The 16,911-nt window shown below is 47.0% G+C and overlaps 6 protein-coding genes and 1 non-coding gene across 8 annotated transcripts; 2 read left to right on the top strand and 5 right to left on the bottom strand.

The window, feature by feature from the left end:
* The first annotated feature begins 305 nt into the window (after positions 1-305).
* Positions 306-6,923, top strand: E1B28_005240 (uncharacterized protein). The gene is made up of 17 exons (XM_043149791.1): positions 306-449; positions 504-916; positions 974-1,076; positions 1,131-1,344; positions 1,402-1,997; positions 2,066-2,197; positions 2,248-2,303; positions 2,366-2,451; positions 2,507-3,197; positions 3,259-3,659; positions 3,719-4,806; positions 4,889-5,119; positions 5,172-5,270; positions 5,323-5,550; positions 5,617-5,749; positions 5,814-5,934; positions 6,003-6,923. Exons 2-17 carry the CDS (start codon positions 548-550, stop codon positions 6,639-6,641), a joined length of 5,187 nt encoding a protein of 1,728 aa, XP_043014399.1. The 5' UTR covers positions 306-449; positions 504-547; the 3' UTR covers positions 6,642-6,923.
* A 308-nt stretch (positions 6,924-7,231) lies between these two features.
* E1B28_005239 lies at positions 7,232-7,329 on the bottom strand. Its single transcript has one exon. It is a non-coding gene; the product is annotated as a tRNA-Glu (tRNA).
* Positions 7,330-7,384: 55 nt separating this feature from the next.
* Positions 7,385-8,434, bottom strand: E1B28_005238 (uncharacterized protein; the record flags this gene model as incomplete). The annotated part of the gene is made up of 2 exons (XM_043149790.1): positions 7,385-8,097; positions 8,170-8,434. 2 exons carry the CDS (start codon positions 8,432-8,434, stop codon positions 7,385-7,387), a joined length of 978 nt encoding a protein of 325 aa, XP_043014398.1.
* A 488-nt stretch (positions 8,435-8,922) lies between these two features.
* Positions 8,923-10,247, bottom strand: E1B28_005237 (uncharacterized protein; the record flags this gene model as incomplete). The annotated part of the gene is made up of 4 exons (XM_043149789.1): positions 9,933-10,247; positions 9,840-9,864; positions 9,711-9,785; positions 8,923-9,643 (listed from the first exon to the last, which is right to left on the bottom strand). Exon 4 carries the CDS (start codon positions 9,319-9,321, stop codon positions 8,923-8,925), a length of 399 nt encoding a protein of 132 aa, XP_043014397.1. The 5' UTR covers positions 9,322-9,643; positions 9,711-9,785; positions 9,840-9,864; positions 9,933-10,247.
* Positions 10,248-10,415: 168 nt separating this feature from the next.
* Positions 10,416-11,624, top strand: E1B28_005236 (uncharacterized protein). Of its 2 annotated transcripts, XM_043149788.1 has the most exons (6): positions 10,416-10,522; positions 10,572-10,592; positions 10,649-10,753; positions 10,826-11,219; positions 11,278-11,332; positions 11,393-11,624. In XM_043149788.1, exons 1-5 carry the CDS (start codon positions 10,490-10,492, stop codon positions 11,295-11,297), a joined length of 573 nt encoding a protein of 190 aa, XP_043014396.1. In that variant the 5' UTR covers positions 10,416-10,489; the 3' UTR covers positions 11,298-11,332; positions 11,393-11,624. The 2 variants fall into 2 exon arrangements, with proteins under 2 accessions (XP_043014396.1, XP_043014395.1); XM_043149787.1 differs by having other exon boundaries at positions 10,826-11,332.
* Positions 11,625-12,613: 989 nt separating this feature from the next.
* On the bottom strand, positions 12,614-13,113 carry E1B28_005235 (uncharacterized protein; the record flags this gene model as incomplete). The annotated part of the gene is made up of 2 exons (XM_043149786.1): positions 12,614-12,853; positions 12,943-13,113. The coding sequence occupies 2 exons, from the start codon at positions 13,111-13,113 to the stop codon at positions 12,614-12,616; spliced, it is 411 nt and encodes a 136-aa protein (XP_043014394.1).
* A 2,111-nt stretch (positions 13,114-15,224) lies between these two features.
* On the bottom strand, positions 15,225-15,662 carry E1B28_005234 (uncharacterized protein; the record flags this gene model as incomplete). Its single annotated transcript, XM_043149785.1, has 3 exons — positions 15,225-15,373; positions 15,435-15,491; positions 15,554-15,662. The coding sequence occupies 3 exons, from the start codon at positions 15,660-15,662 to the stop codon at positions 15,225-15,227; spliced, it is 315 nt and encodes a 104-aa protein (XP_043014393.1).
* Between the last annotated feature and the right edge of the window lie 1,249 nt (positions 15,663-16,911).

The raw sequence follows: 16,911 nt of genomic DNA, 5'->3' as shown, positions 1-16,911 counted from the left end.
TTGCATGCCAACTTTGGACTGTTGGAATGGTATGTCCATTCGGATATGAGCACGACAGGAAGGTCCGTGACCACAGCCCAATGTGGTGTAGCGGCTAACAGTGCTTTCATTATCAGAGTACTTCTGGTGTATCGGAATACAGTAATTCGAGGTTCGATTTTTCCCCGCATTGGAATAAGAAGATAGGACATGTGCTTTTTCCAGAGTATCAGTTCCCGCCAGGCAGGAATGCCCACAGTAATTATGTTACGTAGTAATGCCTTCATGAAATTTTAGGCTGCTGCGGAACTTTCGAAAAATTCCCACCCACTTCGTGTACTGAACCTTCACCAGGAGCTTACTCCGCATTTTCCAGCCTCAAGGCAGCTCACATGTACATGATCAACTCAAACTGCGCTGATCCGTAGCTCTACTGCGGTGAAACGGAAGCTGGGGTATTAGGGCGCAACGTGAGTGTTTATATTTTAAAGTTCTGTCGTCCGACCGATTTTGCCTTTAAAAAGAATGTCGAGAATGAGGATCCCATGTTTCTGAAATCCCATACAGTATGCCCCGAGAACACGTCCTACGCCAACAACTCACACGCGAAGATGAATCATGGTACTTCAATGTCGCCCGGGACGTCTTACAGACGCCTCCGCCGAAAACCAACCCAAGGACAAACGAAAAGACTTTATTTGGGAAATGCATTCGTTTTACGGTCGAAAAGATGGTTTTACAAATCCAAGCTTTCCCTTACAATCGTATCTTGCATACGGATGACCCTTCCAAGTTCATAATGTGCTCGTTTGGCGATCTACGGTTTCCAGATACCCCGTTGAGGACTACAGCGGAGTATATCATGAAGGTCTTCAAGCAAGGCGTGTGGTTGAATGGAGTACAGTATCGTTTCTACGGGCATAGTAACAGCCAGCTGGTGCGTCAGGATATTCAGGATTTTAATTGAATAAAACCTGACTCGAATCTCCTGCAGCGCTCACGAAGTTGTTTTCTGCGCGAAGCCAACGAGGACGAGGAACTCGACGAAAGGATATACCAGCTCGGTGATTTTGGGAAGATCATGAACGTCGCGAAACGTACGTGTTTGTTGAACTATACGCTATTTTCAGGTCCCCTTATTATTCCCATAGGTGCCAAACGAATTGGCCTACTCTTTTCCGAAGCCCAGATTGACTTCCAGCTTGACCCCCGCTATGTTGCAGATATCCCTGACATCAAGTCTGGCGATGAACTTTTCTCTGACGGTTGCGGTCTCATGTCGAAACGGCTCGCTGTTCAGGTCAGCAAGCAGAAGAAAATCATATTTCGCAGTGTTAGATACACGCCTTGTGTTTTCCAAATCCGGTATGTAACAATCCTCAACTGCGTCGTGGGTATCGCAGGCTGACGTCGACGACACAGGTACCTTGGCTACAAAGGCGTTCTAATGCTTCACCCTGCTCTTGACGCTGCGAAACCGCTTCACCTCGCCGAATTCCGGAAGAGTATGAAGAAGTTCACAACAACGAAGAACACGACGTTTTCGGTCGTGGATTACTCCAAGCCTTACGTGTGTGGGAGGCTCAACAACGACATCATCGTCTTACTCTCCAGTCTCGGTATCACCAACGAAAATTTGATTAAAAAGCAACAAGAGTACCATACTTGGATTACGGAAGCCCCTACCGATCCTATAAAAGCCTTCACGTTCCTCTCCTCGATGGAGGAGTATCAGCTGGCAGAGAAAGTCCTGTTAGACGGGTTGGACGATCCTACGGTTCAAAGAGGGATCAAGAGCAGGCAGGATAGGGAGGTTGCGAGTTTCAAAGGAGAGAAGAATAACAAGAATCGGTCGAGGATGATCATTCAGAAGTCGCGATTGTTGTTTGGGGTTTGTGATCCATTCGGGGTGTTGAAAGAGGGAGAGGTACATATACGGATCACAACTGCAAGGGCGGGGCCTTCAACGCCGATACATGGGGACGTGTTGGTAGTCAGGAATCCATGTTTGCATCCTGGTGAGCCCTTTCGGTGTGTTGTGGGCTCGTTGAATCATTACTGAACTTTCCTTTGTTGTGTTTTGTAGGAGACTGTCTCAAGCTACGAGCCGCTCATTACAAGGAACTGTCACACTTGACCGACTGTATCGTGTTCGCGTCTGTTGCAAAACCGGGAAGACATGCTGCGCCTTCGATGAGCAGCGGTGGTGATTTGGATGGTATGCTTGACACTCAATCCCCCTTTTCTTCAGCTTCTGACACTCGATAGGCGACAAGTATTTCGTATGCTGGGATCCAGATCTCGTACCTTCAGTCGTGGCCGAGGTGCGCTCCAAACCACGCCTATCTCCTCTCATGATCCTCTCTGACGATCCCCTCTTTCCCAGTCATACGATTATCCCCCAAATAAAGAACGTGCCAGCAAAGCAGTTTCCCGCATGGACATGGCCAATCATTTTGCTTCATATAACAAGTACGTGTCTAGTTTTTTTCCTCGTTAAATTGTCAATCAAGGTGTTATCCTCCAGCGCTGGACTCGCTCGTGTAGCCACTCTTCACGCAAGATGGGTCGCTTCCAGCCCCAAGGGTGCTCTATGCTCCGAATGTCAAGAGCTCAACGCTCTACATTCACAAGCTGTCGACGGGGCCTCCGTTAAAATTCCCGAAAAACTAGCTTCTCCACCTCCACGTCCTAAAGACTCCGAACCCTTCATCCTCGACGCCCTCGCAGAACACGCCAAAGCCTTCGCCGAACACTTCACAGAATCCCGTGCAGCTCTCGCTTCATCCTCCTTCACGAACAACAACGACATGACCCAAGACGACAGAGAACGTCTCCTCCTCAACCTCCTCCAAAGCGAGAAGCTAACAAACATATCTGAATACCAGTTGTTTACACTTGCTTGGAGGTTCACTCGGAAATACCCCGAGATCTCTCTCAAGAACTACTTGAGCCATTTTGATTTTGGCGCTTTTACGACAGAGCAGAAACATACGATCGTTGGACTTTTGGGTTTGGATTTGTCGAGGTATCCGTTCGTGTGGAATTCGTTGGTTAGGAGTGATATTCTTGGGTATAGGGATTTATATCAAAGGGATTTGAATCGGCCGTTTTCGTTGCAGAAGTTGTATTCGTCAAAGGTGGATGGGATGGCTACGTTTTTTGAGTATCTGAGGATGGCGACGCAGGAGTATACGAGGAAGGTTTTGATCTTGAAGGTATGGTTTGTTTCTTTTCAACATGTCTAGATCTGTACTAACGATGAAGGGGTTGTGTTAGACTGATGACAGATTCTCAATCGCGATTTTCATGAGGGGAGACATCCCATGGGATGAAGATCCAGTTGTGGGGAATAACGTCGTCGTTTGCTCTTTCCTCCCACAAACAAGCGATAACTTTGCAACCTTGCGTCCGTGCACGGTTGATTATAGACTCCGTTGTGGTGATGGAGTTTTCCAGTTGTACGACAAGGTGATGAACAACAGCTTTGTCTTTCTGGTGAAACCGCCCAGACAATCGGGTGCAGAGGTCGCGGCTAGTATCGCGTTGCAAAAGTTTTCTACGAGGTTGCAGAAACAGCTGGGTCGGTTGCATCGTCAGCCGGTGATTGGGATTGAGATACATGTTGTGTCTAACCGGGACCGGATATCACATCAGTTGTTTGATTTGTGGTTTGAACAGTGAGCCTTGTGTTTTGTTACTTGTCTTTCTTGGCCGCTGACGTTCCGTATGATAATAGCGTCCCTACGGAGCGCCAAGTAAGACGCTTTGAGCGTGAAATCACGTCGTATACTATCAATGACCTGTCTCAAGTCAACTGGGAGGATTATCCTCCATGGACAAAGGACCTTTTCGTCCCGAAACAAACGCAACAAAGATTCGTAGCCCGTATAACCGACAAGACACCAGACGACCTTGATAGATGTATGGATCTCAGTCTCGCTTACCACGCCGAAGATGAACTATACTGGATTTTCACTCACATGGTATCCCGACCAGAACCATTACAACGGGAATGGATCATGAACTGGATGGACGCCTACCCTCCCCTTGCCTTTGTCCTACTCAAGATACACCCCCCAGACGAAGAGACAAAGTCTTTACCCCCCATTACCCGGCCGTTCCGCCAAAAGATCTTACAAAACATCATCCGATCCGCGAATCACCTCACTATAGCATCCTTGGTTGCTCTTGAAAAACTGGCCGGTTCTATCGCTGAGATCCCGGTGAAAGACTACTTCGACCTTCTCTGGTTGGTAGCACTGTCCGTTCGAGCGCCGGAGCTCGTACAAGAGGTCCTCTTGGTCCTCAACGATTGCAGAGCCACTGGTGCGGGTGCCGATACTAATACTCCCTCTACCATTCCGACACATCCACCCGCCTTACGCTACGGCCACCTCCACGCTCTAGGAATCGCCACAGACCGAGCAGAAGAAGCAGCAGACGAATGTCCATGTGACGAATCCGGGAAACCTCGTAAACAAAGGTCACCACCTGTTCAAGCAAAACTCGAACGAGATCTTGATCATTCTCTTTGGGTGAAAGCTGCGATACGTGTAGATTCGAGAACGAGTGTTAGGTTACATTCGCATGTGAGGTTACAGGCTGCTTCGAAGCCTGAGAATCGATGGGTACCGGCGATTGTGTTGGATGGTGTGGTGGTTATGGCTCAGAGGGGTGAGATGAAGATTGAGCTGATTCATCCGCCTCCGCCTGAGATTGATGCTCTGCCGTCTGTGGAAGGAGAAGAAGGGGTGGGGGCAGGGGAGGAGATATCTCCACCGAGTCGATTGGTGGATTGGAATATGTATGATGCTGGGAGCACAGGTATGTGTGGCGTTGGTGTTTGTAGGATTGTGTTGCACTTTTTGACCCCCCCCCTCCTATGTTCGTTTTCCTCTGATTTTAGCTACATCTCGAGCGATGCTTGATGCTCTCACACGGCTTATGAAAGACAAGACTGAATGTTGCGGCTTTTACGATATCATCACCGGTTCCCAGAACTCTGAAGCGGAAGCGACACCGACAAGCTTCCCACCCATTCTTGAGGACGATGAACATATTGCAGGATTGAACGACAGTCAAGAAACTGCTATCCGTTCGTGTAGGGGTCCGTTATCGTTAATCTGGGGGCCGCCAGGTGAGAGTCCTTGCCAATCGTATGCGTCTAATACTTATCCTTCCGCTTCCAGGAACAGGGAAAACCACAGTTATCGTTCAGATTCTCCGAGGTTTAGTGAAGACGAAAGATGAGACAGCAAGGATTTTGATGACGGCTTCTACGCATAATGGTGTGTATCGTCCTCCGCTTCCGGGTATTCCGTTACTGATCTATGACCCCAGCTGTCGATAATGTGTTGGAACGCTTTGTGGAGATGAACAAGCGTTTTGAAATCCTTGGTGAAGAGCAAATCCTCCGCGTTGCTACGGACATTTCGAAAGTGAATAAGGACCTTCAGAGTTTTACGATTGACGCGAGGGTAGGAGGAGATATGAATGAGAATAATAAGCTTTATAAGAAGGCAAAGGAGAGGCTGGATGCTGCAGTCGTTGTTTTTACTACTTGTGCTGGTGAGGACCTCTTTTCTTTGGCTACTCTTTGGAAAATAAGGATGTTGATGGATGGGTTGGTTGTAGGTGCCGGCTTGGGAATTCTGAGAAAGGCAGACTTCGAGATTGCGTTGATCGATGAGGCGTCGCAGATTAACGAACCTACTGCTTTGATACCGCTCGTGAAAGGTGTTCGGCGTGCGATTTTGGTTGGGGACCAGTTGGGTGTCTTTTTTATTCTTGTTCTTTTGATCTTACTGATGATTCGGAAAACTCGTTGATAGTGTGCAACTGAGACCAACTGTGAAGCCGTTGGGGAAAATACTGCAGTTCGACGTTTCGTTGTTGGAACGGCTGTATACAATTGACGAAGAGGTTCCGGGGTTGAATAAGGCGATGTTGGATGTAAGTGAAGTTGAGAGGCTTCCTGATAATCTATTTCCCAACTAACGTTCTCTTCCTTGATTCGCTAGATCCAATATCGATTCCCGCAAGAGCTAGCATTGTTTCCCTCGAACGAGTTTTATCAAGGCCGGTTACGCTCGGGTATACAGGATAGCGAAAGTGTACTTGGGATTCTCAGGCGATCCAAGTTTCCCTGGCCAGTTAACGAGCAGGGCATTGTCGTGCCAACGGTATTCTTGGAATGCGCTAGTGAAGAGGATATGGGTGGACGGTCGAAGAGTAATGTTGGGCAGGTCGATGTGATTGAGAAAGTGATAAAACTTTTGACTACCGAGAAGGAAATCGAGGCTGGTGGGCAGGAGGAGACAACACCTGCGTTGGGCGACCTCAAAATCACCGTCTTATCGCCTTACACCAAGCAAGTGAAGGAACTTCATCAACGTCTTCCCGCCTCTATCTCAACGTCTACTATCGATTCCTTCCAAGGTCGAGAAAGCGACATCATCATATTTTCGTCTGTGCGATGTAACGCAGAAGGAGATATTGGATTTGTGGATGATGGCAGGAGGTTGAATGTCATGTGGACAAGGGCCAAGAAGGGATTGATTCTTGTCGGTCATAGGACGACTATGGAGCATAACCAGATGTGGAAGAGGGCTATTGGGTCATGTAGGGAGGTCAATCTGCCTGAGGAGGCCGTTGCTTGACCGCCAATTTCTGGATTTGTACCAAGGGCGAGAGGGTTTTCCTAGACTCAATTATTTATGAGCGGAGATATCCCGATCTAGTTGTGGGGAATAACGTTGTCGTTTGCTCTCTCCTCCCACAGACGAACGATTACTTCTCAACCTTGTGTCCGTACATGATTGATTATAGATCGCGTTGCGACCTAGAGGTTGCAGAAATTCAGTCGTTGCAATTGTCAGCCGGTGGTTGGGATCGGATGTTGATTAAATGTTGGGCATACTGTATAAATTTTCAGAAGCACGGGATCCTCATTCTCGACAGCTTTTATAAAGGCAAAATTGGTCGGACGCCGAACAGAACAATCACCCACGCTGCCTCTGGAGTTAATATCCCAGCTTCCCTTTCACCGCAGTTGGAGTTGATCATATACATGTGAGCTGAGGCTGGAAAAGTAAGCTCGTGGTGTTTGGGAAATTAGTAGGGCCGAGTTGGGAGGGAGTTTCGGGTAAGTTCCGCAGCAGCCTAAAATTTCCCAGTGACAGCTCAGGCTGAACGTTGGTACCTGATGACTTATGCTTTACATCAATAAAACAATACATCTAGTGTTGAGTTCCAATGCGGGGAATCGAACCCCGGGCTACTGTGCAACTAATACCCAAGAATATGACTTGTGAAAGACAGCAATGTTAGCCACTACACCACATTGGACTGTATAAAATGGTTCCCGCAACTGGCCAAGTTCGGATACAAGTTAACATTACTATTACCGAGTTACTGGACCAGTATCCTGCAACTGATCAAGACACTGGATGATACGTTGGACATGCCCTCTCCCACCAAACTTCTCCCGCAGAACATGCGCGCGCTCGTCCGTGGCAAGTTTCCTCACAAATTCAATAGACCCAAGCATCACCATTTCCGACTTCTTCTTCGGCTCATTGAGACGAGTCCGAGGCTTTGGCCCAATCGTATCCTTCAATTCCAACCACCGTGACTCAGCGTCTTCCATCATCGTACCAAAGTCATACACAGCCTGATAGAACTCATCGGGTAAATTGCTAGTAGAAAGATCTTCTGGTTTTAGGCGCACGTGCGCGCCTCGAAAGGTCGTGGGGTAAGCCACCACGACCCAACCATCAAGATATCGTCTCTCTATTCTTATGCTGATGTCCCCTTTTCCGTAGCGAACGAGGGTCCAAAGCAATACCGAGGCAAATGATTCGAGGTCGTGGCGGTAGACCCGTCGGACTCCTAGGGCCGCTTCCCCCCAATCGGTGAGTAGTGCTTTAGCCATAAAATCAAGTGTTCCAGTGAGAGCATTCGACGTTGTGGCCCGGCCCGGAGAGGAAGCTGGGGAATGATGGGCTCGGGAGTCATGATCAATGAGCTTTCCCTGTCGATTTTCCGAGTCGTAAAGTAAATTTCTGGGGGATACGTCCCCATGTTCAGTTCCGAAGGTCCATAAGCAAGCGTGACCTGAAATGGGAAAATAAAAAATGATTTAGACTTGTTAAATGACACTCAATAGCCTGTCGTGACTCGTCTTACAGCAAATACAAGCCCAAACATGCTCCATGTATTCCATCCACTTTTCTTTGGATGCCAAAGTCGTCAGTTGTTCGATATAAGGAGAGAAAATCAATCGATGGGCAATTCCGAGTCTCTTGTCGGGATTGTGAGTCCCCGTCCCCGTCATTGATTTAATAGGTGGGTCTGTTGAGCCTGAGCAAGGACCAATGATAACCGTGATGCCACGTCCAGCAAGCAGAGCAGGTATAGGGGGAGTCCTGATTGTTTCTACTAGATGACCCATCGTGCTGGGTTCGGGTTAGTCGGTGACGAACTGCTTTGAACTTGATTGATTAAAGAGTCGAATCGCCTTGCCGAGGAATTTTGTGCGGCAAGATTGGTATCTGTTGAGGGTAGTTCGTGAGAGAAGTGTCGCATTAACTATCATATATAGTAGCCCCTGTGTGAGATTTGCCACCGGGCCAACACTGCCGAATCCAGTGCCGCCGCACCTCCTGAGGAGTCCGATACTGTATGAAGGTGGACTTTGAAAAACGAGAAATTGGGATCGCTCGAGTAAGGAGTTGAATGATTGAAAAAGGGGAAAAAAAACTTGGAAAAAAAGTAACTAGGCTGGGACGCCGCGAGCGTCCAAACTTTCTCTCTCGAGCCCGGAGGCCCTTGCTGCAGCGTAGTAGTTTTATTTAAACTTTGTGAAATCCATGCGAAATCATCGTAAACAGTTTCAAAGAAGTTCTATATGCCAACAGTTTTTATTCATGGCCAGTATTCCTACGGGACCTGCGGCGTTGGAGCTTGGGGTTGAGTAGTAGTAGTCTGCAACCAATCGAGACGCTGAATAATATGTTGAACATGCCCATTTCCTCCTAAATTCTCCCGCATAGAATCCACGTCTTTAGATGTAGCGAGCTGCCTCACAAAGTCAATAGACTCAAGTATCTCCAATTCCTTGTTATCCTTCTCATCAAGCATTCCATCAATCTTCAGCCTGCGTCTCAATTGCAAGTCCGTCGCACTGTGCGAAGCTCTTACTATCATCAAAAGAAAGCCGTATGCAGCGTCAAAGAGCTCATCGGGTAAATCGCTCGGTTTGGGATGTGTTCCTTGCGACAGGAGACAAAGGATGACCGAATGCTCCCGATGGGCTTCTCTGTATTGTATTGCCTTCATCCATGATTTGATAAAAAACGAGCGTTGTCCTCGCTCAAACTATGACAGATGACCCAAAACAAGACCCAGGCAAATGATTCAAGGTCATGGCGATATCGGCGTTGGACCCGTTGTTCCGTCCGATGGTGGAAGGTTAGCGAGTCTTGAGATCTAGACATGAAATGAGGTGTCCCGGTAACTTGCGAGCTGGACGTTCCATCATTCAAGGCTGGACTACTATCGCAGTCAATGAATATCCCTTGTCGACTTTCCGTGTCGAGAAGTAGGTTTCTGGGGCTGATGTATCCATGTTCAGTTCCGAACATCCATAAGCAAGCGTGGCCTAAACGAGGAATATCATATTTTAGTCCCTCCGAGGAGTGAATTCGTTTCGAAGAAATAGTCTTTACAGCAAATACAAGCCCAAAACTGTTCCATGAATTCCATCCAAGTGTCTTTCGACGCCAAAGGTACTGGGAGAGAGCCTGGTAGTATTAGGAGTGAGCGGATCGAGAGTGTGCATGAATAAGGTAACCGACCTAACCGTTACTATATCTGACAGCCCTGCTTGTTCCGTCATTTGTGAAAAAACAACTGAGGATGAGAGTCAAAATGAAGAGAACGAAACTGACAAAACCCCTCTTTCCTAAACGATCCGGATAGCGCTCTGCACAGCAAGCGATTTGAGAGGTCTCTTGGTTGCGTCGCCATCGGATAACGGGCTCGGAGAAGAGCTGTAATTGTTGACCGTGTCCGGCTTTCAATGCGCCTCGCTGTCCGTCGACATCCCGAAGGATATCGATGGGATCCTGCAGTCCAAGGTCCCCTACCCCACTGCGCACGTCTACCTCAACGTACTACCGATTCCTTCCAAGGTCAAGAAAGAGATATCATCAGAAGGCGATATTGGATTCGTGGCGGGTTGAATGTCATGTGGACGACCGGATGGAAGAGGGCTGTTGCGCCGCCGGTCGAATCCCAAAGATGCCGAGATCGAAGCCCAGCTGACCGTAGATCTTTGATGCGGCTCCGGCCTAGATTACGAGAGCATAATTTGCTAAGCTTTTAGTAATCGTGTTCCCGATAAACCCTGAATTAGCAACTCTTGTCTGTCAGCCTTCTACTTAATATACGCTCATATGGAACTCGTCCACCTCGCTTCTTGATCCTTTTTTTTTTCTCGCCCACTATGGACAAGCAAATAACGCTTTATGCTGCAAAGGTGTGTAGAGTTAACCAGCCTGGACTTGCTTTACTGAATGATTTTTCAGATCTGTCCTTATACCCAGCGAGTAAGGATATTTCGGCAGTAATCCATGTTTCTAAAGTCGGCTCACGACCAAGAGAGGTTGAGATCGCATTATCAGAAGCAAGAGCAGAATACACTCGATTCGAAATCGACTTGCAGAACAAACCTGCATGGTTTCAACCCCAGGTTAACCCGGAAAGCAAGGTGTGTGATGTGATCCGTCCGTACTCAATTTTGTTCTTCTGACTTCCAATCATACACAACTTTGATACACAGGTCCCGACAATAGCATACGGTGGACCCCCAGTACCTCCATCCCAACCCTCCCCGGAATCAGTCAAGATAACAGAATCCCTCGTCCTACTCGAATTCGTCGCAGACCTCTTCCCACAATCCCGCATCCTCTCTTCCGACCCAGTCGAACGCGCAAAAACTCGATTTTTCATCGACTTTTTCTCCACCAGAGTCGCCCCTCCACATGTAGCCGCCCTCTTACGTGGTGAATCCTTCGAACCGCTTATCAGAGGTCTTTTGGGTTTTCAAGAACTGCTTTCGAAAGAAGGCATGTACGCAATGGGAGATCAGTTTTCTATTGCCGATATTGCTGTTGCGCCGTTTATCTTGAGGTTGGAGACGGCGGTGACGAATGAGTTGGGGGTGTATGAGCCAGGTGAGGGCACCAAGTTTTGGTCTTGTTATCAGAGCCATCCCAAATTTGAGAGGCTCAGGAGGTATGCTGCGGCTTTGAAGGAGAGGGAATCGGTGAAGAGTACTTATGATTCGGTGAGTTTTGTGGTTTGTGCGTGCGTTCGGTTTGAGTTTTATCTGATCCGCTTTATTTAGGAATACATCAAGAACGCTTACTCGAAGCGATTTGAAATGTTTAAAGCGCAGAGAAAGGTCGCTGCGGCGGCTACGGCTGCATGATTTGATCGTTGATCCTTTGTGTAAACCTAGTTTCATCTCCTACTCATGTGCTTAGTATCGGATTTCATTTCGACCGGAAATTTGTTTTCTATTTTGCTATTTTTATTTAATGAGCAATATCTTCAATTTTCAATCCATTGGCTACAAATCCCTAAGCATCGGTCATTCTTGCGGTATATTGCGTGATTTCGGAACGGTTTTACTGAAAGGTTAGCCGTGTTGAAAGAAAAAAACCATAGAAACATGAAACGATCAGACGCACGGAGCTGTTCCTACCACACGGGTAGTATTACTAAAGTTGCGACAAAATAGCCATCGCATCGCGGTAAGTATGTTTAACAACATTTTGCCCACTCGCCTCAGAAACCTCCTCCGCTTTAACCGACAAACTGGAATTGAAATTTTCGAAATGGATGTGGAATAGCATGCGTTCCTAGTCATTGAATCACTACCAATATAGAAGGATACGCAAAACATACTGTCGCGTTATGTGTATCCAGCTGTAGCAGCTTCCTTCACGATCTTGAACTTATTTATGCCAATCTGGACTCTGGAGTCACTAATCACTGGCCGTACGGAGATTTAAAGCCTGGGGTTGCTTTAACTTTTGTACCAGTCGAAATAGTTGAATCCCTGAAAGCGCAGTGAGCGTAATTGGCGGTTTTTTGTGGAATATGGAGCTCAAACCGTGCATATGTGTGTTGTTTTTTTTAGCAATTTGCGAGTCTGCGACTCCGAGTCATCGCGATGAGGAGTCGTCGGAAGAAGAATTACAATAACAAAAAAAAAAAACGGATATCCGAGTCGCTGAGGGGGAAAAAAAGGAAACATACACGCCACACGGAAAATATAACCCTAATGAAACAGTGTAAACTCTGAGTGTTAGCGTTCGAGTCAAAAAATCGTTCAAAATGCAGCCTTACCTACAAATACCCTGCCCTAGTACTATCACCCGGAGTTGAAGTTCTTGGTTCTCATTCTTCACCACACACACGTTCCTCGTTCTTTCCTAGCCCATTCAGTCCACGACCCACGATAATCGAAGATACTCCATAATCCAAAAAAATCATAAGTTCTCAAACAAACAAACGAAGAGAGTGGGGGGGGGGGGGCTAAAAAATAAACAGTTCAACCAACTCACTTCGTAAACCCATTCATCACCGCAATATCACTCGCAACCCGACTCCTCAACCCCTTATAACAATAAAACGTAATCTCCTGATTCCTCTCCGGCTTCGAAACACCATACAGTTTCTTGAACTCTTCTGAAGAGTATTTTAGAGAATCGTGGAGAGTCGTGAGGGGGATATTGACTGCGGTGGGTATCATGCCATTTCTGACTTCAGTGGGTTCGCGGACGTCGATTATGATTGTGGTCTATCGAGGTTGGGGGATTGGGGTTGGGTGGATTGTTCGGATCAGGGAAACGAAGGGGAGGGAACTTGGAAGGTAGAAAAAAAACTCACGGGGTTCGGAATTTGAGTTTTGGGTTTAAGAAGATCGTACGTGATGATCTTGACGTTTCCGCCTTCACCTTGGCTTTGGCTCGTAGCCACCACTTCACCAGCGTCTTGTTTGGTGGTCGAGAAAAGACGCCCGCCGGGGCTACCCGGGCCGTGACCGCGACCGCGACGCATGTCGAGCTTGGCTGCTCGGATTGAGCAAGCTCTGCAAAGCGGTAGTGTTGTAGACATTTGGGGGCGGGGGGATTGGAAAGGTTTCGAAGGGGGGGGATATATAGTTTGGATGTGTAGTGTACTGTGATAATGCTAATTTTCTTTCTTGATGGCGTTCCCCACCGAGGTGGGGTCGGGGAGGCACAGAGGATCGATGTGATTGTGTAACTTGCGTCTCCACTTTTGTCCCGACTCCCCGACTAATGTTGATGGGCCTAAGGGAGCTAAATTAGGATTAGTACGAGCACGTATGAAGAAACTAAGGATACATCACACCATATGATATTGATGAGGTGGCTTCTTGAAGTTGTGTAGAATAAGACGTTAGTTTCGCCTCCTCGAGACCAGGTCAGCACAAAGGCATACACTGGCAACCGACTCGTAAAACACGAACTTTACGCACAAAGGAAAAAATAGAACAGTCTCAGGGGACGAACATCTGTGGCGGATGTTCCACTATTCGGGAGAACCAAGATGGTTGTCAACCTTTAGTCTACCGCCATGATTTGATCGGAGTGTTACTAGTTCTCATATTGCATTCTCGGGCCACATGGAAGATACGACATTTGGAAAAACGGCAAAGCCAGATGAACAATCTTCAACGGTACTTCCGAGAAAGGATCAAAAAAGACACACTGGTACTGTCGTGAACAAAACAAAAACGCTCACGATCGCAATCGTTCCGAGAACATCTACATTCTCAGGTTCAAAAGAGTACACAGACGCATGTGAGCTTGACGATACCCCAGTGGCTTGGTATGCGCGTAAGATGGTTAGCCTATGTTTTTCCATTTTCATCAGATTCAGATTGGAGAATCTCGGGGCGAGGAAGACAAACCTGGCTAATAAACGATGAAAGCTGAGGATTACAGCTTTGATTTGCATAGTAGTTAGATGTCAAGGATTTCATTGCCGTCTGACGCGTATGATCATGAATTGCTTGAACGAAGAGGCGGAACCGTGTGAATATGTTACTAGTCGCCGTGCCGTCGGTGCCGGCGCTTGGCTCGTAACTCGCTTCATTCACTCGCTTCAAGCAAATGTTCTTAGAGTCACGACGCGAATTATCAGGTCAGGCGAGTTTTACAAGGTTCACAGCTTTCTCAATCCAACCATGAAGAGGTCATATAGACCTAACGCACGCGGAACGCGATGGGGATTGCTCTGAGTAGGGAATTGAGGAGGCGTAGAAAAGAAGGAATTTTCAAGGTATGTATCAGAGTTTCCTAATCAATCTGGAAAACTACCTACCAGAGCCTCTGCAGGTTCAAACCACAATTCTAAAAACCCGACTCGACGGCTTGATTATGGATAACGAAGAGATCTTCCGATTCGACGATATATGTCAGTTCAGTAGTTTGAAGGCGTTGCATTCTACGAGGCTCTGGGGTTACTCCGTAAGTCGGATGGTATGAAGAGCTCAAGTCTTATCGACTGAAGGCTCGACACGAACATTTTTTTTTTGCTTAGCTGTGGTGACAGGAGACGATTTTGTCATCCAAATCCCAACTTCCCGTGATCAAGAGGGAATGCAGCCATGTCCTATCCAGAATGGAACCTTTGGTGAGGGGTCATTTTATCCCAGCTGGCTTGCTAAGCTTTGAGCTTACAAGGTCTGTCCTCCCATCACACATGTTGGTGTAGGTGATTGCATCTGTGAGTTGCCTTCTGTTCCTAAAGCAAATAGACTCTCCAAACTGAACATTTGTTGTTTTTTTTTAAGATTGCTACTGTGAGGAATCTAAGAAACCAAAACCATCCTGCTGGATGGGATAACTAATGGCTCGGAACAGGTCAACGCTAACTTCAGCTTCAGTAAGAGCCTATTCAATCTCTTTATGTGGCACTAATTTAAATTCTGTAGGTGCAGACTCTGGAGCATGCATTAGACAGGAAGTTTCCTGCAGAGTGAAGCTGTGGCCCATGTGCATTGATTATTGGAAGGCTGGAGGAAATCTGAGCAATGTCATCGATGATTAACAACCTGCAATTAGGAAACCGAGAGCAGCTAGAGCCTAGCTAAGTCCCCTGTGGCCCATCAGAGGATATAATCTATCAATAGTCAACTCATACTAATGAGACATGTATGTGAATTGTGCGTAATTGCAGGCCAGAATTGAATGGATCACCGCTGCCAGAGAAACAATCAGAAAGAACCACAGTAGGAGATGGCGGGGAGCAGCGCTAGTGATTGCTGGCCAGATTGAGTCATGGATTGCAGCTGCCCAAGCAACAATCAGAAAGAATCATGCATTGAGAGAAGGATATTCTGGCAAACTCACATTGACCTTGATCATCCTTGTATGGGCTTTCTGCAAAATTCGGTGCTTCAGAGGGGCCTGACAAACAAAGAGAGCATGAGTTGTAGGACCATTGACAAAAAAAATAATTGAAACCCCACCTGTAGCACACAGTTCTTCAAACCAGCCTGATTCTATGGGATATTTGAGGTAACGTGCGAAATTGGTGGTGGTTGGATCGAAACCTCTTGCAATGATGTAATCTGCCATTTGTGGATGGATTTGTATGTCTCGCTAGGCCATCAATGTGTTTGGCATGGCACATATACCATTCTAAGCTCAGTGGGTAGACCAAGGTCTTCACACCGATGGCGCGGGATGGGTATTTCTCCATTTTCATCATGAGACCAGGTGTGAGTGGACAGGACTAGTGCTCCTGGTGGATCAGATTCGGATCGGATACAGATGTAACCAACCGGATTGAGTAGCTACCACCTGCAGCTGCAGATGAGCATCCGACAGATGGCAGATCATCCGGCGGATAGAAAGCCGAGATGCCCATCTGCCATACATACTTGCCGAAAACAGTGAAGGACTTATTGAAATAAATAAAACTAGTTGTATTTCAACAATTTGCCTGTCTGAGGCTATTTGTGATAAATTACCAATCAAATTCATGTTTTATGTCCCTCTGGCTGCCATGCAGGACAATGACTAAAAATGGTTGAGTGACCAATAACCGGCATGATGACCATGATGACCGCCGTGCATGAAAAAATTGCCCATCCGAAATCCATATCCGAGGTGTAAATCTGTTGGATGCCAGATGGCAATCCGATCCGATAGGAGCACTAGACAGGACTGATTCAGTTTCGAGTTGCAGAAATAAAGAGAACGGATGAAGGAAGATGTATATGGGTGGATCCTCCAAGTGTCGCTCCTTAATTGATCCCTTAAGGAAGAATGATGGTGAGACGAGCTCTGAAAAGATTACTAGTAGCTTGGGTAGAGATTATTCAAAATAAGACTCACTGTACGACGACAAATCATCATCCAACGAGATTCCGAGTCGGTGAAATACACTTGAAGCCTGCGACATCCAGGCATGCGTGTTGCCAAATGTGTATAATATCAAATCTGAGCCTTCATCTGTAAGAGTGAATCTGTATGTCAATCAGCCACTGATATTTAACGAATTCCTCTTGAACACATCTTGTTCTTCCATCTCGCATAGCATCTTGGTCAAGGTGCCCAAATCCGTCCCAAACACCACTTCCAACTGCGATTATAGAATTCGTCTTGGTAGAAAGGATGTAAGGTCGACTGATAATTGGAGAACCCTCTTCTACGTGTGGCTCAGACACGATGTGGAGCACGTAAATGATGTCTTTGTCGAATTCCTTGACCAATGGGAATCAGGAGAAGTAGCAGAAGCAAATATCTTCCTGGTAGTGTTCTCATCAGTTCAGGCTAGCACCAGTTTGAAACCAAACTGTGGACCGAATTACCGAAATGGTTC

The sequence above is a fragment of the Marasmius oreades genome, chromosome 2 (assembly GCF_018924745.1).
Source record: "Marasmius oreades isolate 03SP1 chromosome 2, whole genome shotgun sequence".
Classification (NCBI taxonomy): domain Eukaryota; kingdom Fungi; phylum Basidiomycota; class Agaricomycetes; order Agaricales; family Marasmiaceae; genus Marasmius; species Marasmius oreades.
This window is presented reverse-complemented; position numbering and strand designations above follow the sequence as displayed.